This window comes from Pholis gunnellus (genome assembly GCF_910591455.1).
Source record: "Pholis gunnellus genome assembly, chromosome: 9".
NCBI lineage: Eukaryota > Metazoa > Chordata > Actinopteri > Perciformes > Pholidae > Pholis > Pholis gunnellus.
Window position 1 is genome coordinate 20847525 of NC_136535.1, and position 25475 is coordinate 20872999.

Here is a 25475-nt window from a genome sequence, read left to right on the forward strand (position 1 = left end):
TAGACGGTGCGTTAAGCGTTCAGATCAGTCTCAATATTAATGAGAACACACAGAGGAATTCACAAATGTGTTTTGTGATTTATATATAAATGACTCTGACCACAAATATGTGTTTCAATGCACAAAAAAAAAGAGTTATTATATATAAATATAAACAAATCCACATGTAATTTATTTTTACAAATATGTTTGTAATGCACACACATTTATTGTTTTAAATAAATGTAATAGAAATCCACAAATATATGTAGGATTTGAAAATGTAATCAAAACCATATTTGGATGTTTACATTTAGTTAAACGAAAATACTTCAGAATCTTATACAAAAATACGTGGATTTTGTTTACATTTATATATAATGACGACTATTCTTTCCGTGCATTGAAAAACGTTTTTGTGGAGACAATCATATACAATATATATGAATCACAAATTGTGAATCCTTCTGTGTGCATTAATATTAAGAGTGATCTGACCCCACAGTGCGTCACTACAAAAATAAAGCTGGGCCGACTCTGACGTGTTCATGCCGTCACATGTTTATGAATGAATGAATATGTGACAGCCAGAGATGCCACATCATCTCCGGTATCATAAAGTCGCTGCGATCTCTATAAAATCCAGACAAGCACTCAGCTGATAACCTTATTTCCCTGTTGTCTATCTGATGTGTCATAGTAAACATGTTGTGTTACTGTTTCACATGCACTCTCATATTCATGGTTTCCTATTGCATTAAAGTGAACGTAACATGTTCTTTAACAAACAAATACTGGTGTGAGTTTGAGGGTCAAGTATTAGCATTTGTATGATGTTGAAGTGTACTATGCAACTACACTGGGTAGAGCAAGCGGTAAAAAGCTGTTTTTATGAATCAAATATGTCCGCTTATCTATCACATTTAACAAGCATAAGGATTCGTAATGTGTGCCGTTTATGCTTTTGGTCAGAGATAACTCATAGTTTCAAAGAAGTGATTTAAGCCCTTATCCTGACCGGTTTAACTTTAATCCACATGTGTGAAATTGGCTCCTTGTGTCCAACAGTGAAGACGTTCACAACGGCTACTCTGTGAAAATGTTAACAACAGCTTTGTGAGGCTGTTTGTGAAACAGGTACCGAGGAAATGTGTCAAACCAGGTAAACGGGAGCATCTCCCGGTCGCTCACCTTTGAGTTCTTCCCCCCGCTTCTTGCTGACTGCAGCGAGTATGTTCTCTGGACGACCTGCTCGGGCGTGGAGGGGGATTTGTCAGAGGAGTGGTCGGAACCCTTCTCCACCATGTTCTCACCCTCCTGGCTCTGTGGTGTGGGAGAGCGCGAGCGTTTACGCAGGACTGGTGAGCAGGCGGGTGTGCTCTTGTTTGAGTTACTGGCAGTGCTAAAAGAGAAGAGACGGAAAGAGGGATGAGAAAATCGCACCTGCAACGAAGTGCATCATGGAAATCACACAAATACTCATTGAATGTGTCAATGTAAACACCACGCAAGGTAGTGCCATCAGTTTAGAGAGCAGTGTGGACAGCAGCACAGCACATACAGCGTTTCCTCACGGTGACATCATTGGAGGCTTAACGGGCTTGAAGCACCATGTGCTAACCTGGCTAATGACAGCTAAACTTATACGGGAAACAAACGACAACCTCAACAGCAGCAGCGAGGAGAAACAAACGTCACCATCACGCATGACCGTAGGACTTTCTCACTGATGCCACACTTCAAAAGTGTTGAGCCCATCACCAATTTAATTAAGATACGAAGAGGCTTGAAAAACGTCTCAACACCGACATTAATTCAGCTGTTTGTTTACATGAGGCCTTACAAAAATATAAGGATGATTTCCCTAAAAGACCGAACTGTTTCCATGGCTGCAGAAATGCACCTTGGGAGGACATGACAAGGATCAAATTTATCAGAGATACAATGCCAATCATTCTGGCTACTAAAGTGGTCCCGAAACACATAATTATATTCTCTCAAACTGAGCTGCATGCTGACTTCAACATGGGGATTCATCCACTAACAGCTCTCCAGCCGAGTGGAAGGACTGTTGTCTCGAGACAGGTAGTCCCTTTCCTTCCATCGTACGTTGCTATCAGGTAGCCTCTGTGATCCAGCACTAGACACCCTCTTTTCTTACACACACACACAGACACACACACACACACACACACAGACACACACACACACAGACACACACACACACACACACACACACACACACACACACACACACACACACACACACACACACACACACACACACACACACACACACACACACACACACACATCAATGGCTCAGCAAGAAGTCTCCTCCTCACAATGACAGAAGCGAACAAAAGGCCCTGAAAGTGATCTGAGTGGCGGTGCGCCCGCCAGGCACGGTTACTTGACATGGCGTTATGCAAGCCATTACGTCACTGCCAGCCAATGGCCGCTGTTAGTGCCCATGAATTACTGATCTACTGTTACATTCGGAACTGCGGTGCAGCTTAGAGCACTGCATCATAGTGGCCAGCGTTGACAGCTCCTGTCTGACTGTCAGGGTCTGCTGTACCAGTGACTGGTTGATTTTAAAAAAGGCAAGGACAACAAAGAGCTATCACATCTGTTTAATGCATCGGGATAGATTCTGCACGCCTGGTGTATTACGGTACCTCTGACATCGATTTATATGATTCCCAATGGCTGCTGTTCAGTGGGTGATCATGTTGACTACTGATTAGTCCCTACTGACCTGATTAGGAGTACATTTGCAGGGAAATCTCCCTTTGAAAGACGTTTGTTGTTTAACATTAATTATTTAAAGTAGACATCTACTGCTGCCACAGCTCAGTGAATGGCAGGTGATTGCCGGATGTTTAAAGTCGTAGGTTCTTATACTTAATCATTGTTTTCGTCTAAAAAATCTCTGGTTCATCAGGTGGTGTATGTCATCCATCAGGGCATGAAGTCTGAGTGCTGAGTACTCACTACGGCAGTAGAAAGCAGAGTACATCGATATTCAGAATCCATGAAAATCTTTGTCTGAGGCAGCAGACTGTCTGGGTCACGCACGCATACAAGTAAGTGTTTGTAAAAAAATTCCAATATCCTGCACCTTTCATGTGCTTGACAAATGAACCAGGGTTTCCCCATCAAACAGTTTAGCAGAGGTCGTAAGCCACCCAGATTCTGCTGCATCTCGTCTTGCGATCAATCAATCCATCGCTAATCGATGACGTCCTGAACAACATCCACATGAAGCATTAAATATTTGGCGTTTTGTTGTGAGAAATACTACCTGGGCCTTTTCTACGAAGGTTAATGTTTTATATTCACAAGTGTATTACTTTTTTTTTTTTATGATGTAAGTAGAGGTGGTCTGTATTTCAGGTGTGGTGGCTTCCTCAATCAGAAAACACTGCTGGGAAACCCTACTAATGGCTGTTTCCATAGCAACACATATGATGAAGACCTGACACAAAGTTTGAGAGCTTTAAAATCTAAGAAACAATGTCATTTGAGTTGTTTATTAATTGTTTATTAGGCAAAAAGAGACACTTAACATACAAAGAGTTAATTTGCAAAAACATATAAAGGCCGTTCTTTAAGTGAATAAACCAGTTTCATTGATATTCCCTTTAGTGCACAATAAAAAAAACATGATTTGTGACAATCTTTGAGATATCTTGTTTGATCGATATTCTCTGCAGTGCAAAAAAAAATTAATACATTTGGAAAACAATTAAAAACAGAGAGATCTGTGTTTGTAAATTCCCTTTTCACTGATCTTTGGAAACATGCACACAAAGAGAGGTACATCAACTCAAACTACATCAAGCCGCAAATAATATTGGCTGCACTGCGACTCACGTTATCAGGGTCTTAGCTGCTGATTTGACACAGTGGAACAGGGCAGTAGACTGGGTGCGAGTGTATTTTGGAGACTTTGAATTTGACTGTACTGATGTGGGACAAAAAGGTGTTGTAGGGAATTTGTCAGTAACAATCGAGCAGAACAAATTCTCCACTTTGTCTTTGGCTATAATGTGAATGACTTATCTTCAGTTGTCATCTGTAGCACAAAGTAAGAGAGGGAATCATGGCCACAGCTACATGTCAGGCAGGTTTGTCTAACATCACTGAACCATTTCTTACACTCGGCCACAGTTGTCCTCGGTCAGAGCAACATATTAATAAAATGTGCATCTCCTCCGAGGATAATTTCATTATCATATGCTGCGGGCTTCCGATTATTATTGTATATTTGCTTCTGGTTATTCTGAATATCTTCAAGATCATCAGTTTACACTTGGGAGCAGCTTTCCGGCCTGTTCTCGTCCATCTACAATGAATGAAGTACTAAAAGGTACACACTGGGGGGGTTTTGTGTGTTTTTTTCACAAGTGTAACAGGAACATATAGCATGCCAGTTAAAATGCCCAGGATATGCAGCTTTAATAAACACCATTAGAGATCTGGGGTTCATCTGTTGATCTATACGGTGTCCTTCTGTCTCTACTCTTCTCAGATAGACAACAGAGGGAGTCAGCATCAATAAGGACTGCAGTGCAGAGACAACTTAGCAATTGCGAATTAAGGAAACGTAACAAAAAAAACCCCACTTGTTCCAAAGCTTATACTACTTACAGCTACATACCTTTTCATTGAAAGTGTATCAGAATGGGAATGTAAAGTAGTCATTTTATTAGAGTGAAACCAGGTACAACACCTACTAACCAGACTATCCTGCACCAGTTGGGTCAAAAAAAAGTTAGATTTAAAAGTAGCCGCTTCCACTTGTTACTACCCGATTGGGAGTTGAATACACACGATGAGGTAATCAGGCTCAAAGCTGATGAATCAGTAAGTGTCTGCATGTTGTTGACAACTGACACCGTTTACCAGGAAAGGTAGAGCCTAACAAGAGGATCACCATTTCTCACTGCCCCAAATCAAGGTAGGAGTACAAATACAACAGATGGAAGTATCAATAAATATATTACTAAAAATAGTATGGATTCCAGCTTATAAGAAATGAGCAGCAAAGGATCTATTTAGAGAATACTGCGCTTGCATTGGTACTCGTTGGATCCAATAGCAAAGGTTAAGGTCTTCCACAACCTCCCATCCATCCTGAGAGCGGACCGCCCAGCAATGATCCGGCGCTAATGGTGTCATTGACAGAAACATTTGGCAGAAAACAGACATAATGGACACACGGTGTTCCCAACTGTCACGTAACTGCATCCACCACCACTGCATATGTTCTCCTGCAAACAAATGTACGAGCGCCACACAAACACAAACATTACTCACACAAAGAGATATAGCATATTCAGATAGTGAGCCAGTGGTGCTCCTTTCCATGCCATATCCAGGTTTGGGTAATCCTGTCTCAGTTGGCACACACACACACATTCACGCTCCCTCACACACTGTAGGTCGGGGTGGAGAGTTGCTGGCAGGGGTTGAGGTTTAGTGGGAGGTTAAGTTCAAGCCCCATTAGGTCATTAATTACACAACTCAAAGTACACTTACGTGTCCACATAGGTTTAACCAGTGGCTTGGCCTCTTCGGGGAAACGGGCTTGGGGTTGAACAAAATATTAGATCCATAAAAAATAATAGCTATAATGAGGTAACTGAAGCTCTTTAAAGGTTGCCTGAGATTAAAGAAACGTGGTTGGGTAACAAAGCCCAGATACAAAATAAAACAGAGGATCATCACTCGGTACTTTCCCTCCGCTCAGAAAGAGACAGGAACCTCCACTTGTTGTTTTGAAGAGATGTGGAATTCACTGATCACCTCGCCTTTCCAGATACACAGCAGTAAACAATGGGAACGTGGCTCCATCATCAGCATATGAATGACTAAGCCCGATATGTGTCATTCACACAGCGGTTTGCTCTTTGAACCAGAATGGTGGTGTGGATAGAGCGAACACGCAGCAGCTGATGCTAGGCTGCAGAGGAGCAGACAAAAGCTTCCATCACTGACGCTTTGTTCGTGAAACACAACACTGAGAGTTTGACATGAAGCAGGAGAACCTGTCGCTGCATTATCTCCGGACTGGGATTGCTCGGGGAATTACATGAAAAAGCACAATGAGTTCTTCAGCTGTGGAATAATAGACACAGCTGTTCACAGCTGTTCTTCTAAACATATGACTCGCGATCATGAAGGAAAGCCTGCTTTGGACTGTAACGATAAACAACAACAACAACACACTACTCTAATCAATTTAAAAAGGCTTACTGGAATCAAAGTGACGAAACCAAGCATGAGTGCTTCACTTACGAAAACTGCTGTTTTCAGCACCACTCACATGAGCTTTTTAGTTGCATTGATAAGAGCAATCCGAACACCGCGGTCCGCATTCACCTACAATGGCTCACTGCAGCGAGAGAGCTGACAAACAATTTAACAATTAAAAAAGACACATCTCTCCGAGCACCGCCCACGCATTTACAAAGCTCAAACAAAGCTAAGCTTAGGATGAATATCGCTATAGCAACAGTGAACAGAGAGAGTGGTTTAAATATTCAGAGTGTGCGACTAAATATACTTCAGCAGCTCTGCCGGTTAGAGATGCTGTCTGAGCGGGAAATAGAGCAGGGAGGCAAAGGGACAGACATTACGGCCCATCAGGACGTTTTGGCACTTCTCATGATTGATTTCTGGATTTATCTCTACTGTGAGATCCATAAATCCAATTTATGGATATTAGTATCCTATAACACCTTTACGCAGCTGTCTGCAATATTTCTTTTGTTAATTTGTACGTGCAATATATTTTGCTTAACTAAATTAAGGCCACATTGATTTGAAGCTGTTATAACGAATTCTATGAATAATAATAAATACTTAAAGAAAACTTGATATTGCATATTCAAGAATACTAATAATGCTTTGTGGTATACAGCAGAAACTTCAAATAAATGAAACTGCTAGAAAACAATTTACAGACAATCTTCTTATTACCCATTAATTATGCTCCACAATGCGGTTATAGACAATAAATCAAAGCTTATTTTGATCCAAACTATCTGCATCTTGCATTTTAACATTCTAGTTGATTATTAAAAGACTACAATTTAAGATTTTGCTCAGCACAGTATGTCATTTGCATCATGTGTGAGAGGGATTGATCCCTGATGCTCAAGCACAGAAATCATCAGCATTTCAGAGCTCTGCACAGACAGACAGACTTCAAGGTGTTGATCAGACAAGACCCCTACATGTCACTCAAAGTAGGTCAAGTGTGAAACAAAAAAATAAAAGAGAAACAAGCATGCTGCTTGCACCACTTTGTTACAGTCTTTTCTTTAAATAAGCTGTAAAGCTCTAAATCCAACCGGCTCAAGCTGTCCGATCGTTCAGCTTCACAATAGAACAGAGTTCCGGGCCTTTCTGAGCGCCCCCGCTTGTTTTCACAGTTTTGCTGATCCAGGAAAATACCCATCTGGCTCCGCTGTGTTTGAAAAGACCGTGAGGAACACCACCGCTCACCAGCAACCACTGCGCATGCACACACGGGAAGGCACAAAACAGAAGCATGCATGTACGCCCATGTGCTGCAAAAATACATGTGGCAACATCACACATCTAATCTACCAAATACGACACACTCAATCACCTCCACATTCAAAACGCACCCAAGAACCGCACAAGTTATATAACCAAACCCATCTTACCCCACCCATCCCCTCTCTCTGTTACTAACACACACACACACACACACACACACAGAGACACACGTGTACTTGCACCATAGTGCCCGCCATACCCCTGGTGAAAGACACAGTCCCTCAACACCTCGCCGTAGCACCCCTCAAGGCAGTGGCAGCCCTCGTTGGCCACCGTCACGCACTCAAACACCACCATGTCGTCGTAGGCAGCCCCAAGTAATGAGCTGTTCATCCAGCGGATCATCCCGAAGACGGCGCGCTGCACTTTCCTTTCTCTCTCAGTGGATGAAAGGTAGAGGGACAGATAAACGGAGAGACAGAAGGGGAGAGAAGAGATGGAAGAGGCAGGCAGGGAGATTTTCTTTCGCAGGCTTAGGGCCACTGATCTTCCCTGGCCAGCTCTGATCTCCTAATAACCAGCTTACAATCGCCCTTAACACCACCTGCCAAAGCGGAGGCATTGATGGTCCGGGCTTTCCTTCTAAACGGTACATGTTGATCTCGCCAAGCAGGGATGCTAATCATTATGCAGGCTCCATGTAAGTCCGTATGAATGCAGCCAGGTAAGCGGGCTGTTGTTCCCGGCACTAACCTGGTCGTAGCCATGTAGAGAGCTGCTCCGCCGCGATCAGCCCTTTTCAAATGGAGTCATTCACGCAGCGGGAGCCGTGGATGAGGCATAGGAGGAAGGAGACGGAGGAGGAGGGGGGGGGAGAAGAGAGAGGGATATAGGTAAGGAGGGTGAACGAGTTCTGGAGCATGCCGGGAGGATGGGAGGAAAAAGGAGGAGGAAGCAGACGCAGCCGAGGGAGATTAAAAAGAACGTATTTCCCCGGCAGACGGTGAGAACAGGGGCTTCTCTCTCTGGAGAGCGGGCTCCGTCTTTTTTCTTCCTCTTCCTATCGTTCACTCTTCTCCTCTTTTGTCTAATTGAGGCCGATAAGCTCCTTCTCTCTCCAGCAGCCTGCACTTTTCCATTCCCCCCCTTTTCGTCCTCCGCTCTCCCAGCCGTTGGACCATCAGCGCTATTACTGCATCCGCTAGAATCCAAGCAAGGCTCTCCTCTCTGCTCCCTGTTTCACGGAATTTCACGGCTACAGACTGACAATAGATATGAAGAATGTGCAAGCGGATAGAAAGAGATAGAGAGATAAAGAGAGATAGAGAGATAGAGAGAGAGAGAGAGAGAGAGAGAGAGAAGGGGGGGGGACAACAACAGCAAATGAGGCAAGAGATGGCTTTCACTTTGCATTCCTCCTCTACTTGGTGCTGGTGCACTGAGCCTGCTGCACCCTCAATTATTCATGTGTTTCATGAATGGACGGGCTGACGTCACCGCCATTCGGGTCACTTTACATCCATAGCTCCCTCTAAATCACACAATAAGCTAGAGCGGGGTTTCTGGTAAACACATATCATGGTTTCACACAGACTTACTTTCCTTTTGAAAATCAATTAGAAGTCTATAATCAGAAAAAGTAAAAGCGAAGGACAACCTTCTTAGTGTTGGAGACATGCGACTGTGACGTACTTAACAATATTTTCAATGTGGCAGTACATTGACTCCAGGGTGTCAAGAAATGGGTTAAAATATTGCAAAGCTTGTTGTATCTTGTTAATATCCAATAAATAATTACAAGGAGAACCCCGTTTCAAATATTAAAATTACATATTCTGTGACTTCATTTTCCCTCAGGCCATTGCGCTTCAGTTGTTTGGTATATGGTCCGATTAATGGAGATACATAAAAGAAAATGTGAATTATCCACTGTGCATCATTACCATCTATTTTAAACCTCCAATGAACCTACTTGAAAAACTATTTGTATGTGAATTTTATTGCAGTTGCATATTAAACTGATTATTGTATATGAGTTTGTTCAAACCCAGTGAATTATCCAAACCTCATATTTTATTCTATAGCAGTTTTAGTCATAACATTAGTGCGTAACAACAAAAATCTTTACTTGGCCTTTTTGCACCGAAGACATTTTGTAGTGACACAGAAGGAAGAGCACATGTGTAAGTAATAAAATCAATGATGGCTGCATTCCAATTAGCTGCTTCAGTTTCAGGGTTCTGGATTTGTGCCTGCTGGCTCACTCCCAAACAAATCAGGTTTCCATCCAAATATAGCGCAACGTTTAACCACTTTTCCAGAAAATGTGCAAAAGAAAATGCAAGTTAAAGTGCGTTTCATGTTTGTTTCATCATGTATCAATTGGTGGAAGGTTACAGTCTCCTCATGCGCTCCACACTTATCCACTATTTTTTAGTAAGTTTGAGTGACACGTACGTCACATGCTTCATGTACATCATGGTTTGTAGTTTACACGTTTCTTTCCATTGCACTTTGTTGCACATTGTTTTTATCGATATATCAACTTTTCCTCCTCAGCCAAGCATAAAAACTTTGCACCCTGGTTTGTTTTTGATGCCATGCTTTAATATATATAACTAGGCAAAATGTAGATTATCACGGTAAGAAAGCTGAGTATCATTTAGAACATTATATTATATTAACATGTATACATAATGTGTTAGTATATGTATATAATGTAAATGATCAGTATTAAGAATGGTCACCCATACACTGAAAGGCTTTATCCACATGGCTGCAACTGGGTGTCCAACAAGTGTTTCGGTGCATTACACACTCACTGCTAACTAACTGGTGTTTCCATGTGCACTCAAGAAACACACTTCTTCAGCTACAGTACTGTTTACGTGTTAACCATCACACAAACTGTATCACTAACAAAATAAGGGAGGTAATGTTAAGGTGACCCATTCACACGTTCATACATAAAGATGACCACAGTCACCTCTGGATCTCTATTAAGAAGCAAACGGAGCCCTGCGCTGTGCTGCTGGAAAGACTTGACCCCGGGGCTGCAGCAATGCTGGCGGCCTCTGTGGGAGCGCCGAGCGGAGCCGTGCTGTGGAACAAAGGGAGCTGGTCCACTGAGCCGGACCACTGTGTGCTCAGATAAACCCGCCCGGCCTCGCACCAACAACTGACCTACTTAGAGGGACCTCTGCTCTCTTTGTTGTTGCGCCCAGGGGACACGCAGATGGTCAAATTGACCACACACACTCAGAGAAATGGTACGTAATGAACGGCCGCGGGCCCTTTGCTGTTGATTCACTCACAGTATTCACTCATGACTGACAGACTTGACAGGCTCGAGCAGTTTCCATTCATTCTGGTGTAAATGTAAGCCGAAACACCCCCCGCCCCACCAAATGTTAAACACTCGCAACTAATTCCTCCATCTTTTTGAGAGGAAAGGCGTGCTGTTTACCGAGTTGTCACGGCAACATCAAATGTGGCGACGCCTGGCTGCGTCGGAAATGTCTGTCAAGACCGACTGTGTCTCGGCCGTGCAGTTGCCATGGCAGCCCGTCAAGCCATTCATGTGCACCGCTACTTGAAGTGTTCCCAACTAGAGGGACACCGAGAGAGCTGTAGGAGGGTGTGTGTTTGTGTGTGTGTAACGGGGTGATGCTGCAGCATAAAGCATTAACACACGCCATTAGTTATCTACAAAGCCCCGGAGTTTAAGGGCACTTTGCTGTGAACATGTTCGGGGTGAAAGGAGCCATCGGTGGGTCCCTGACAGCCGATATCTCCATTTCGCATCGGGAAGATAGCTTGAAAGATCCGGACACAAACTTTTTGTGTTGATAGCTGTGTGTCAGTATCGTACAAAAACAATCAAATACGGAGTGAAACCACTGTATGTCATTACCTTTCCTAAAAAACTATTTAAATCCAATCCCACGAGCATAATTTCAGCATTTAGTCCAGGCTTAATTAAGCTGCCTAATTATCCTCAATGTGTGGCAACCTAACATAGGCCTCTAACATTTTTTGGGTTCTCATTGAAACTGTGACCTACTGTACCTCTGGGTCCAAGAACCTGTTTTAAAAGCAGCTATAATTAAACATCACCGATTTAAATTCAAACGGCACCACTCGGCCCTGTGAGGTAATTCAAGGACTCAGTGGAGATGTCAGAGAGGTGCAGGAGGGGATAGGAAACTGGCAACCGGATTAAGGCCCCCGTGGGCCACGTCGTCCCAGAGGGACGGACGCAGCCGCTGCCTTCTGCAGGGGATACATAGGCGGGAGGAAGCAGGCCGGGGTGACAAAGAGCGGTAGGCAGAGAGAAGGTGAGGGATGGGGAGAAAGAGAGTGTGGTGGTAACAAGGTGAAGTGCAGAGGTGTATACCTGAATATAATTACATTTTCTTGCATGAAGAAAAGTTTCTGGACATAAATGCTTTTGGTTTGCTTTCTAAATAGTGCAGTGTACGTTCAAAACGCACGCGCCTGTTCGGAACGAGTCCATTGTTCGGCCTCCGGAATATCATCTCGAGAAACGCTCAACCAAACAACTTCACACTAGTCGCTGCAGTTCCTGAAGGACAAACTTCAGACCCTCCTTCCATTTTAGTTAGATAGATATATGTTGGTGAAAGAACAGATTGAATTCCCACCATCACCATCAGCATCATCTCATCACAGCGTTTATTAGAGGCAACCTATCCTGTACTATATTCTACAGTGTATTTCAAGCAGTTTAGCATCTTAACAAAGCCCTGTAGTTCCTAAATATCTAAATTTGAATTTAAGCTGGTTTTGTATACTTAGATAAAATGGATAAATGAATGAGAAACTCTCTGTATCTTTCGGTCATCTCTGATATTTCTAGTCTCTACCAGAATATTTACCACATAGGACGCTTTGATGCTTTCAAGTTCTATGCATCACTTCCACATCTTTCCTCGTGTCTGTGTGTGAGATATAAAGTAACTATTTCTGTTTGATCAAAAGTTTTCTCTTTAAGTCTCTGTATGGGCTTCATTTGTGCACCTATTATCCCTTTGTGTCACTAATAAACGCAGTGTTGACAGTGTGAAGGAATTCAACCTTTTCTTTTACATCATTTCAATTTCCTGTCTAGCAGGTGTGTATTACATAACACTTAGTTTTACGTCTACTATACAAATATCTTTTACGTTATGACATTTCCTAAAGAATCTGCAGATGAATCGATAATGAGAATAATTGTTAGTTGCAGCCCTAATTAAGAAATGTTATAAAGTGATTTCATTTCAGCAGTTATTTGTTTGTCAGCTATGATGTCACCTATCACATTTAGCGGCCTGTGCCGGTATAATGAAACACAGGGAGCCTGCAGGTACATCGGGTTAAGTTTGGATTCCTCAAGTGTTAACTCAACAAATAACTTATATATTAAATGAAAACAATTACTTCTATGTACACATAAACACAGACCAGTTTATAAGACAGGAGGGAGGGAAGCAGGTTCTGGTGGTGCTTTTAAAAAGCTTAATTGAAAATGACCTTATTTTTTGGACAAGCTATATTTGAGAAACCATTGTATGGAACGCAAACGTGAATCCTTTTCATCAGACATACATCAGGGAGGGGTACACATGACTGTCATGTGTCATGGACGGAATGACTGATACTTTAAAAGTAACCTGGAAGCAAATGCACCTGTCATGATATTAAGATTAATACAACCAGCCTCCCTAGTCCTTGTTAATAATAACACAAAATACCACTTTAGACACAAATCCTTTCTCATTAAGCGCTATGCAAGCAAAGCGAAATTTTCTCCAGCGACTTTATCAATCATTGCAAACCAATCAATGCATCATCCATCATATTCCCTCACAGCCCAACGATAGAGATTGTATTGGGAGCAGGCAGAAGAGTGTGCCGGGGAATAGAGCATAATCAGCGATGACAAATGGCTTGTGGGAAGGATGCAGTATATCAAAAAAAAAGGGGAAAAGGGGACAGGGGTAGAGAGAGAGAGAGAGAGAGAGAGAGTGTGTTAATATGCTGTGGCCAGAAGGGAAACAATTCTGCGGTTTCTCTTCACTGCAGGGCCCCTGCTGTGAACTCGGAAGTCCATTGTGGGCCAGTCTGATGGTGCAGTGCTTTATCTGTAAGGCTGCTGTTGGTTCCAAGCCTCCCAGTACATTCCTAACAAACTCTTAGCTGTGGACATTCATGTTTTCCGAGCAAGTAGAAATAGTTTTGCTGAAGCAAAGGGGCTTAATCGTGACTTTTGATTACCGTTTTAAATCTGGAAGAGCAGCTGATCGACCAACAGCTCACCTACAGTTAACGCAGTAGAACCTCTCTCTCTCTCTCTCTCTCTCTCTCTCTAATACTTCACATATTGAAATTATCCTTTTTGGTGCAGAGGCCCGGGAGCTACAATTTTCAAGTCAGTTTTAAAATAGCCCAGAGAGACATGAGTGGCTCGACACTTGATGGTACACGCCTGGGGGTTTGGCGTGCATGTGCGTAATGTGAGGATCTGAAGCATCCGTGCATATTGTTGGTGGATGTTGCAAGTTTCCAAAAAGTCTTTGATGTTTCGTTTGTCTGCATGCATGAGCTAAAAAGCTGCAGTCTCAAAGGGACGTAAAAGCAGAAATCGCAGACAGAAGGCTACTCCACAGAGCGCCGACCATGACATTAAGCAGAGAAAACACGACAGTCGCCTGGCTCTGATTGGCAAAGATCAATACGTTCAAAGAGCTGAATAATTGACCAGACAACCCGGGTGTAAAGATACACACGGGCATTTATGTATGCGAGTCGGCACTCGGTCTGTCCGACTGTCAGGCAGCATCAACAGGCTTGTCCATGGTGCCACGTGCAGAGAGTAAGCTCCAGCTCCAGCTTGCTGTCTGTGCCTCGCGCTGTTGCTACAGCTGCTGCTGTTGGCTGTGTGTGCACATCTGTGTGCAGATTTTTTTTGTGTGTGCAGATTTAAGTCACACCAAATGTCGTATCGAGAGCAAACATCCCCACATCGGGGCCACTGCCAAATCCTGAGCAATCTCGCACGTAAGCATATACGCACACACATGGGGTCTCTCTCTCTCTCTTTATCTCTGCCTGGTCTTCTGACAAGTAAGCAATGCTGCAAAAATACCCCCCCCCACCCCACCCCTCAATCCCAGCATGCACTGTGACAAACAAACAAAAACTCTTTGACACTCGCTTCCCCTGACATCAACTTTCAGTACATCACGAGATTCTTTCTCATCACTATGACCAATATTTCTTTTACACTCCCGTCGTTTCCATCAGATCATAATCATCATCTCAAGTATCATTGTATAGTTCAATCAAGTACCTGGAGAGCGCCAAACCAGCGCGGATAAATCACTGCATCCCGTGTAGATAAATAAGCCGCTTTATCAGGTGGCAGCTACCGGTTTATAACAAAGGACAACAAGTGAACTGATTGAGGTATTGAGTGATGGGATGACCTCTAGGTCACACCGTTTTGCCTATGAAGCAGATTGTCTCTGGGAGAACAGAACGCAAAAAAAAAATCACAAATAACCAAAGTGAGATTTCAGCTGGATCCTCCCTTTGATGAATTTACGAGGGGATCCGATACCCATCACTTCTTCCTTCATCGACTTTTTTCCCCTTCAAAGGTGGACTGAAGCACAGCTGAAATAAAGCGTCATTTTTAAAACTCCCTTTTACAAACACATTCTTGATTAAAAGGTAAAAATCATATTATGACGGATACAGTAAAACTACATACGTATGTGCCGTTATATAACATGACAACATGGCATGCAAACTATACCCAGCTAGCTAGTCAGACAGTTTCATCTCTGTGTATAAGAGACTATGGGATGCAAACAGATGGCTGTTCAGTGGTAAAGTAACCTGTGTGTATGTGCCAAACAGGAAGACACATACAGTATGCACTCCATCTAATTAATCTCATGAAGCCCTCAGAGGAAATGTTCAAAGCTACAGTCGACACAGTCTGAAGTAAAAAAAAAACGACTGGAGAGTCAAGTAATAGATTTGAGTGGTATAGAAAAGCAGAGAGGAGAGAGGAGCGAGGGTTGTAAATGATAGAAGGACACAGATAAATATAGAGGGAGTGAAAAAAAGAGTTCCTATAGGGAAAAGAAGAGATCCTCATGAAAGTGAGAAGGAAGGGAGCGGGACGCACGTTGCCGAAACTGCTCCCCCTCTGGTTTTTTTCTCTCCTGCAGTGCTCTGTAATTCGCCTCTAAAAATATCAGGCAAGAGGAGGAGGAGGAGCATAAACAAACACAGGGGGAGGAGAGGATGGAAGGAGGGACGACGGAAAAAGTGCACACACTGTGGTGAAACAGGTTGAAAAGAAAAAGCGAGAGCAGGGCCACCTGGATGCGGATCCGTTTGTCCCTGTGGGGAACGGAGGGGGGGGGAACAAGCGAGGAGGACAGCGAGAGTGAGGAGCGGGGGAAGACGGAGGGGAGCATGTGCCTGCTCTTTTCCAGGCAGCCACGTGAGTGCCTCTCCTCAGCTGCTCTGCTCACACTGAGCCCGCCAGAGGGGAGCAGAGCAGGGTCGCCACAGCGGGAAAAAAAAGAAGAAGAAAAAAAAACACACACTAGCTGCACTGGATACACACACTCTGGTCACAGCTTAGTGACCAGAGTGTCCTAACCTAGCCCTTATTACTTACTGATACATTTCCTGCAGATTTACATAACCATGTAGAAATGCACCGGGCAGAAAAACATAATTATATCTATTAATGCTAATTATATATGTGCCCTCTTTAAAAAAGCACAGATATTTGACAGTGCATCCGGCCTTGTCAACAGAGTATGTTGTCTCAGAGTGACATACGACGATACAGCCACATAATACCAGTAAATAGTCACAGACATCCAGCACCTGGTCGGGTTGTGCTTTGCATACACGACAGCTGTAAAGCTGCTATACAGAAAAGGGGGAAAAAAAGGATTACATTTCAAATAAACAATCGCACACACAAAGAGAAAACCTCCGCTCTCTGTTCAGCCTTACCAGGCGAGCTTGAAGCCTTTCATTAGTACAGCGAGGAGTGTCTGACGTCCATAGCGTGTTGTGGGCACTGGGCTGCCCGTTCACACCGCCGCATGCTGACTGACAGCCTGCCAAAGCCTCACCTCCCATACACAGAGCACAGAGATGCACGGAGGGCACGAAGGGAGCAGTGGCTGCAGAGACGGATGGACGGTCGGGCACCAAAGTCTGGAAAGACGATCCTCGGGCTTTGCCCACCTTTCTGCTACATTCCGTCGCTTGTGCCGAGGTGCCGCAGTGCTGAGCACTTGTGCCAGAAATTCACACCTCCCTGAGGTTCTTCAGTTTTTTCCCAAAAGAGAAGGAGGTGACCTGCTCCGCAGTATTCAATGCACAACCGCAGCACGCAGCAGAAGCCGATGGGCTAGCGACTGCAGATGAATGCCAACATGGCCGGTCGCGCTCCCTTTCTAACTCTGTGTCTTTTCTATCATGCTCTGCCGCTGTCCCCCCTCTCTCACAGCTCACTCGCTCAAACTCTCTCCGTCTCTCCCTCGGTCTCCGCTGCGGATGAAAGCTGCACTTGCTGTGCTCATAGTGAGCAGGCGCAGGCTCTCTACCCTCCCCCTCCGTCCCTCCTGTTCTCTCCCTTCTCTTCCCTAGATGGCTCCCTTTCTCTGTTTCTCTCCAATATAAGCCTCCTTGGCCCAGTGTGGAGGATTTAAGCATGCAGGATAGTAGCCTCTGGCCATAACATCCCCTGGGCAATGACCCCCACCTCCACTCTCCACGCTATGTATGAGAAGGGTATTAAGTGTGTGGGGGGGGGGGGGGATCTGCTGCAATTCTTTCCTCTTGTATTGGACTCCAGCCCTGATCAGTGTCAGCAGCTCACCCTGTTAATCTCTTAATGCATTGAGAGTACTGGGGTACTCCCCGTGTTTATAGCTGTGTACGTGCTCTGCATACATGATGTATCAGATGGACATCATGGTGACTCAGCTTGCTCAGTTGACCACTGAATGTTTTATTACTGCAATAACCTGAGTTTGAATCCAACCGGGGCCTTTTGTAAATCGTCTTAATTCTTTCCATTGACTGACACAGCAGCGCCTATCAAACTCTGGATTAACAGCGACGCTCTGTATGTTAATAGTTAGAAGTGCGGTGTCTTTTAATTTCATGCTTTCCAAAACTCAGAACACAAGAGCAAACGTGTTGGGGAAGGGATCAATCTGTGTGCTTCTCCGTTTGAATGTGAGCCGCAAATGTTAGCATGCCCAGCTAACTAGTTTACAGACAGTAGTACCCTTGCATTAATTCCAAGCCGACTATGTTATTTACTGGAGTTACAAGTTTACACTCCGGCAAATCTAGCCAAACCCGACTTACATAGCGTTATGTTTTCCTAACTTTTTGCCTTCAGCCTCAATTTTTAGCATCATATCAAACAGTTTTCAACCTACTCATGGGACTCCTAGCTCTAGAATTAGCATATGCAAGCCAGCTACAGCTGCTAACATCTGCTGGAGGAAGTTGTCATGTCAGTTGACAAAGTCCAAGGCTAGAAAATGAGAGGAACACTTTGTTTAACTAGTTACCTTTCATTTTGAGTGGTGAATCTGCAACCCGTATCATTGTCGAATGCATTAAGTGCTGTGTGAGAACGGACAGCTCGTCAGTTATAGATACAAAAATACTTATAACAATGAGAACAAGAATCAAACACCATGTGAAACCATCCCAACTATATGTGGAATAGATTAACCTTTTATGGTATTGCAGTAAGTACACCGCCAGTAAACAGTCCACCTTATGCGTGTACGCATAAATCATCCACATGCTACCCACACAAATTAAATATTTTCTTCGATATAGAGACTTGCACCTGCATAGGAATTTCCGTCCCCCTATACCAGTCCCTGTAGGCTATTTGTTTTTAAATTATGCATTGTAGTGATGTATGAGTCTTTTCTTTAATGTTTCACTTTAATAATTAAAGAGGCTGCTTTCAGTAATTGTAAACATTTCCATGTGCGCAGTAATGTGACGACAGCAAATACCGTGGGACGTTTAAGCAGCAAAACTAACTATAGTTATAAACTTGACAGAGGATAGATAACTAAACGTTTAGCTTCTGAATATATATTTAAAAAAAGTTAAGCTGCTGTTCCTCGTGCGGAAATAAGCGCAGCATCTTTACTCTCTGCAAAAAAGCAAGTTCAACATCTTTTCGTTATCTGGCTTGACGAACAACTGAGCGATCCTACGACAGGTGGTTATTGATTCGATAATTCAACATAGGGTTTCTCAATCTGGAGCGCGTTAACATATTAACGCAGCCACACATGGAATCGAATTCGACAAAGGCTTCTGAAGGAGCATCGACAGGAGAACCGTGTTTGTTTGGATTGTGAGTTTAAATAACACGTCCTTTCTCCAGAATCACAGACTCAGCCTCTCTTCCCTCGACCGCCTCAGGCCACAGAGGTCAGAGAGCAACCGAGCGTTCACTTTAATAGAAGCTGTCATCAAAGGAAATGACCACAGGCACTGGGTCAGGAGGCAGCACATTCTTCCCGTTTAATCCTTTTAAAGCCCTTCACATTACAAATTACACCTCATTAAGGATGGCCAACACTGTGGCTGATGCAAACCACTCTCCACCATCAGAACTGACATTCTGGTTGACCTGCCCAGAAATAGCGAGAGAGCGACACGCACACACACACACACACACACACACACACACACACACACACACACACACACACACACACACACACACACACACACACACACCACACACACACACACACACATTAATGATTCGATATTATTAGTTTTGTGATGAGTAAAGCACGTAGCAATGTGTTTAAGTTTAGCTCAATATTAAAGTGATTATTATTGTTATTGAGCTTTGCCTGCAAAGTCACTGAGCTTCATTCATTCAACCTGCTATTTTTTTCAGATGTCGATGATGCCAGGAGAGAGCGAGTGCATGAATGACTTGGAGGCAAGCAACAAAAAAAGATAACGGCAGGCAGATGATGCAGTTGCACTTGGGCTCTTGGTCTGGGAGGACACGCGTTCCCATCACAGACCGTGGGTCCCGCGCCAGGTTCAGGACGTGCTTCAGAGCTGAGATCAGTAAACGGCTCTGAGTCGACACTTAACTTTGGCGATGTGTACAGTGACATACACTTGTGTATTACAAGAGAAACTTCTGGTCTATAGTATGCCAGGGAAAGTAACATCTGTTGTTCTGTTGTAATTTTTCCAAGTTATACCAAATCAAAAACTCCTTGTCGAGCAGCACAGCATACAACAGACTGAATAGGCTGCTAAGCATGTCTTCTGAGAGCATCAGAGCCTCAAAATGACATATTAGGGACATTTCTTTCCTTCTTTTGCATATTTGCACATGTGTATCTCGGGCTGTAGAGGGCTCCATAAGACATTCTCTATAACTAGCTATTAATTGCTGACTTTTAAAAAGTACCTCAGACCATATCAAGATTACTTTTATTGTGATAAACTATCAGAGGGAAGAGGATCAGCGAGTGAGTCTTTCATTCTGCACCACGGAACAGGCAAGAGCAGTCAGGATGACACGCTCTGTCTGTGTAATATTTGCCAGCATCGTTTCTCCCCAGTGCAACTGTAAAGGTAAGACTGCAGGGAGAGAAAAGGGAGGAGAGGAAAATAGGCAAAGATATGAGAGCTCTAATCCCCACCCAGGTCAAGTAGTGAGTGATGTAGCCGGAGCTTCAGTCAAGCAAGAGGACAGAAAGTCCTCTCACACATCTGGTGCCCACTTTGTCATGGCTCGCTAATGTTACAGAAACCCAGAAACAATACCCGTAGTCATGGTGCACCTTACTAATGCTAGTATAAATCACATTGTTGGCCATGTTTCCTGGGAACATCCAGGATAGACGCAGCGTTCAGGGAGTATGATGTCACCTGCCCCCCCCCCCCCCCCCCCGCCCTGCTGAGAATTTACGTAATGGGCGAGCAGTTCATCTCGACCCCACTTCCTCTACTAATGTGGCTGATGCACCGAGGAGCATGCATTGTTAATATCCATCCCTGTTATTTTATAAAAAGAATGCATCAAAGCAGCCAGAGGGGTCATTGTGACATTTCATTACTTCCGCATCCACCCCAAAAAATACTGTTACACAACATGAGCGTTTTGTGCAGCTGTGGCTGTATCATTTAAACATAATTATTGATAAATAGATGTGTTTTTCATTAGAGTAGGTGTAGCCGGTTATGTCCATTAATGCAACAGAAGGTTGTTTACCTCAGCTTTAACACACAGAGGCTTAGTCAATTTAATTTAATTTCAACCCATTAGGAAGAGGATGTCAGCATAACGCAAATAATACCATACCCGATTATTGAAAGATGGATTTTAGACATCAGGCCATACTTTTGGTTCCATTCGAGTGTTTTTGGGGCCTTTAATTAAAGCCTGTCCTACTTTATTTTGTGTCATCTTTCTTGCCGTGTGTGAGTGTCGTTTGACTCTTGGTTAGCGCACTGTCCAGCCTGCTGAGGAGAAGCGGCTACAGAGTGGTGCTGAATGGACAGCTCCTCTAGGGAAGAGTCGACCGCTGAATCGGGAGATGTGTTCCTCTCACTGACGCCCCCTGCTGACCAGACAACAGCTGAGTTCTGCTAAAGTAAAACACCTGTCATGATCAAATAATAAAAAGGTTTCCCCACTGGCATCAGGCAAAAACAGGAATTGATTTACATGTAAAAGTACATTTATTTACACTCAACTTCCCTGAATACATGTTTAATGTGCCCTTTATAGGAAGGTTTCTAAAAGAAATGCAAAGAATTAAGGTTCCAACACATATTTCATTGACTGAATTACACCTTAACAGATAGTTAAAAACAGCTGTCACGGGATTTCAGCATTAGCTTCTTTTTCAACATTCCTTGAACCCTAATCTGGCCCAGAGACTTTTTTAATTTAACTCTAAGAATAGCATTGGCAGATAATCTGGATTAATCCCTCTACACCGCTTTGTGGGATTGGATGGCGGGGTGAGTTTGACTCTCCATTTGCCTGGTGGGCGTTCCTTTCCCTGTAACACACTATGGATTACGCTTGTACCGCTTTCCTACTCATGTTGCCCAAACCCCCATAGATTGATCTCTACTATCTGATCAGAGAGGGAAAGCGGTGACCGCGTGACTGGATGGCTGTTTGTTTATTGTTGAACTGAACACGTCGGTCAATCTGAGTGCTCGAGGCCACAGTGTGGAGACAGAGAGCAGAAATGCATTCACAGCATGCAAACACAGGCATATACAGTATGTATGCACACACGTGCGACTATAAATACTTTAGCAAAAAATAAATAAAATGAGACAGAGATCTATATCTTGAATCCAACTTTCATTTAATCAAATACGGAAAGGAAGAAGTGGAATCAGCCTACAGGGAGAACGTGTTTTTTGATGTGAATGAGAAGGAGGTGTGAATTAAAGACAGAAGGCGTCGTAGTAAAGGTTTACATGACTGATCAACAGAGTCACAGGTAACAGATGAGAATAAGGTTAAACAGATGCAAACCTGGGACAGTAATGCACAACAGATAGCGGCTCAGTAGGAAGCCCGAGTAAGATTTAATATGACACAGAAAACACAGCAGCAGCAGCAGACATCCCACCGAGGACAGAACAGACACTTTGCAGACGGCCAACATTGACTAAAACATAAAAGCCCATGAGGGAGGGCTGAACGACAGAACGATGGCAGTGAGGATGAATGACAGTATACTTTCGATTGCAAAAAAAGAAAGAAAAGAGTAACACCGCAAATGATAGATGAGACGTTTAATATCAGGTCAACCCAAAAAGTGCTAAAGTGAAATACAGATGGCCTTCTGCGAGGCTGTCACGTGCGCCATGAATAAAAGAACAAAGCACGGCACATGCTGACATTAAAGCACTCATTTAAAAAAGCCTTCCATTTCCTGTTTCTGCTGCAGCAAGCAGGATGAAAATAGGCCGAGGTTTCTTTTTCAACAAACCCCAAACACGCACGCACACGCACGCACACGCACACACACACACACACACACACACACACACACACACACACACACACACACACACACACACACACACACACACACACACACACTTACTAAATAAAGCGGAGCAAGAGAGAGGAGAAGACGTGGTGGAAAATGGAGTTTGGGATTATCTCTATTAAACTAACCAATGGGTTTAGGCTTGACAGAGAATAGACATCGCTGATGAAAATAAAGTCAGTGAGTAACTCCACCCGCCCCCTATGCATATCGATGCACCAATATGAAATGGCCCAGAACAGACCGACATCTGGGTTGGTCAGATGTGACCAATCCACCAATCTGTTCTTTAAACTCAGACTCAGCCAGCAGTTATTCTTCTATCACATAAACTGCATTTTTGTTACACTGATCTGCTCTGTTCATTTGATACAGTGGGCTACTATCACTACACAAATATGACCTCATAGCTTCTGCTAAAAGTCACCTTAAAGGAGCAGTGTGTAGGATCTAGTGCCATCTAGTGGTGAGGTAACAGATTGCAACCAACTGGATACTCCTCCACTCACCGCTCCCTTTCCAAGTGTGTCGGAGAACTACAGTAACGTGAAAAGGTTGAAAGGCCCTCTCAAGAGCCGAAGTTTGGTTTGATCGTTCTACTGCAGAAACATATAAACGGCTCATTCTAAGCAAATGAAAACACAACCATTCTTAGTTTCAGGTAATTATACAGTAATGAAAACATAGTTGAGTGAATATAATATTACATTTCTGCTTATAAATGAACCTGAATCCCTCAAATTGTACCTTTGAATGTATAAGAATGATCCCAAGCAGTCCCATGCACGAGTGCTTACATTGAATCTGAACTAGCCGATACCCAAAGAGAGAAAAGGTCAGATTGGTGCATCACAATCTATGAACAAACGGGTTTTTAAAGTAACACCAGTGTCTGTTGACCAAGTACTACTGAAAAATGATGAAGCCCAAAAACTGACAATTCTTGTAAGAGATTATTGAACAAGTACAACAATAAAGAAAACTGTTACAGCAACATAATTAAAAGGGACATGCCATTTATTTGACTGTTTAAATGTAATTAAAGAACCATATAATTATGAAAAGGATTCTACACTAACAAGAACCCAGTCACTGTGTTTGTGTTATAAGTGCGCAAATGACAAATTAAGATTCATCAGAAGTTGAGCAACATTAATAAATTGATCAGTACAGTGTATCTCTACTGGCAACCAGCAAAAAGACACAACACGTCTTTGTATATTTCTTCAGCCTGAACTGTAGCTGTAGCTATTATGCAGTACATCAATGACTCATCACATCCATAACCCTGAGCTCCTCAAATACACAGTCGCTCTGTTCACAAAGATGATGTCACGACACAGAGAGATCGGGTTCTGCTGATCTCCCCGGATCTAGTCCACATTCAGTAGTGGAGGGTACATTTTAGCTGCTACTGTATCGCTGCACTGCTGACACTCTTGTCTAGGGACAGAAATGTCAGAGTCACTTGGGGGAAGTTCTTTAACCGTAAATATTTAAAATGCATTAGGTCTTTTTAGTCATACTTTTGTACAATTTAAGAAACAAAATCTATTAAGAAATTGGCACAAACCTTATCACTAAATTGGACCTTTAGGAGATTTCCTGTGTTTTATTTTTCTCTCATCTCATCATCGACACCCATTCCCCATTGTTCGTAATTACATAACTACCCAACAGCAGCTCGGTCGTCACACAATTATGAAATAGCTCCACATGACCTCATAATCAGTGAGCAAGAAGATACTGTGGTGTGGAAGCCAACGTGGTCGGACGTGCTGTCGCTGAGGGGCTGTTCACTGTTCGTAAAACTCAAACACAAACCGCCGCGGGTGAAAGAATAACCCCCATCTGTGTCCCAGTGCTCTGTCCTCAGAGAAACCTTTGTTTAACCTTTATTTAAACAGGCAAGTTGATTAAAAACACAGCAGCTGCATGGATGACACAGTCTAAATTAAGTCAGACTTTTTTGACACTGACATGCACTCACTTTTGAGCTCTGGAGCAAAGACAAATGCTTGAAGGCATAGCTTGAGGAAAGCTTTAATATATATATATATATATATAAATATATATATATATATATATTAAAGGGCTCTGCCTGTAGAGTCGTGATGGGAGAAGAGATTGGGGTGGAGAGATATTGACTGACCCCTCCAAGACAATCCTTCCATCTATGGTCATTCAGGGCTGTTGCCACAGAGACAACCCTGCCATCGTTTTAACCGGGAGCGGTCCAGCCTGCTGCTTCAGGGCCACATGTGGACCTTGCCTGATGTTTTCAGCCAGAAATACGGACAGGGAAAACACAATGCTAAGCCACACGGATGCGCGCACACACACACAGACTTTACATTTGCTTACCACTGCTATGCCGTTATCACCCAAAAGGCCTTCAAGAACGGCACTTGAGCTATTTCGAGCTTCACAAATGATCACCGTCACTCATGGTGACAAAGCAACAATCACCCAGCAAGGCCTCAGCCTTTCAAAAACACCTCAAACTTTGCAAGGATTGAATCTGCAAAGCTAATGCCATGAATCACAATCAAGACCCACTGCTTTTTCCGCATCAAGCCTCAGCTGCGGATGGAAACCTGAAACCCTGGATAACATCAACAAGGTCAAATATTGCAGAGAGGGAAATTGTTCTCTAAGATAACAGCAAAGGTCTGTCTTACATAACCCCTGAATCCAAAATATATTATTCAAGTGTATCATATTTACCAACCTGGCACTAACGTACTAAATATGAGTCATAAAATAGCATGGCCAGTTACTAAAATGCAGTGGGACTGATTGATTGATTTTCTG

At 43.3% G+C, this 25475-nt stretch overlaps 1 protein-coding gene across 1 annotated transcript in view; it reads right to left on the reverse strand.

Annotated features, from left to right (window-relative positions):
• gramd1bb (GRAM domain containing 1Bb) overlaps positions 1–25475 on the reverse strand; it is a 60181-nt gene that overhangs the window by 20966 nt on the left and 13740 nt on the right. Inside the window, exon 3 of the mRNA XM_079166022.1 lies at positions 1171–1381. Coding sequence (XP_079022148.1) covers positions 1171–1284 — 114 coding nt within the window. The 5' untranslated portion in view covers positions 1285–1381. The remainder of the gene's footprint in view (positions 1–1170; positions 1382–25475) is intronic.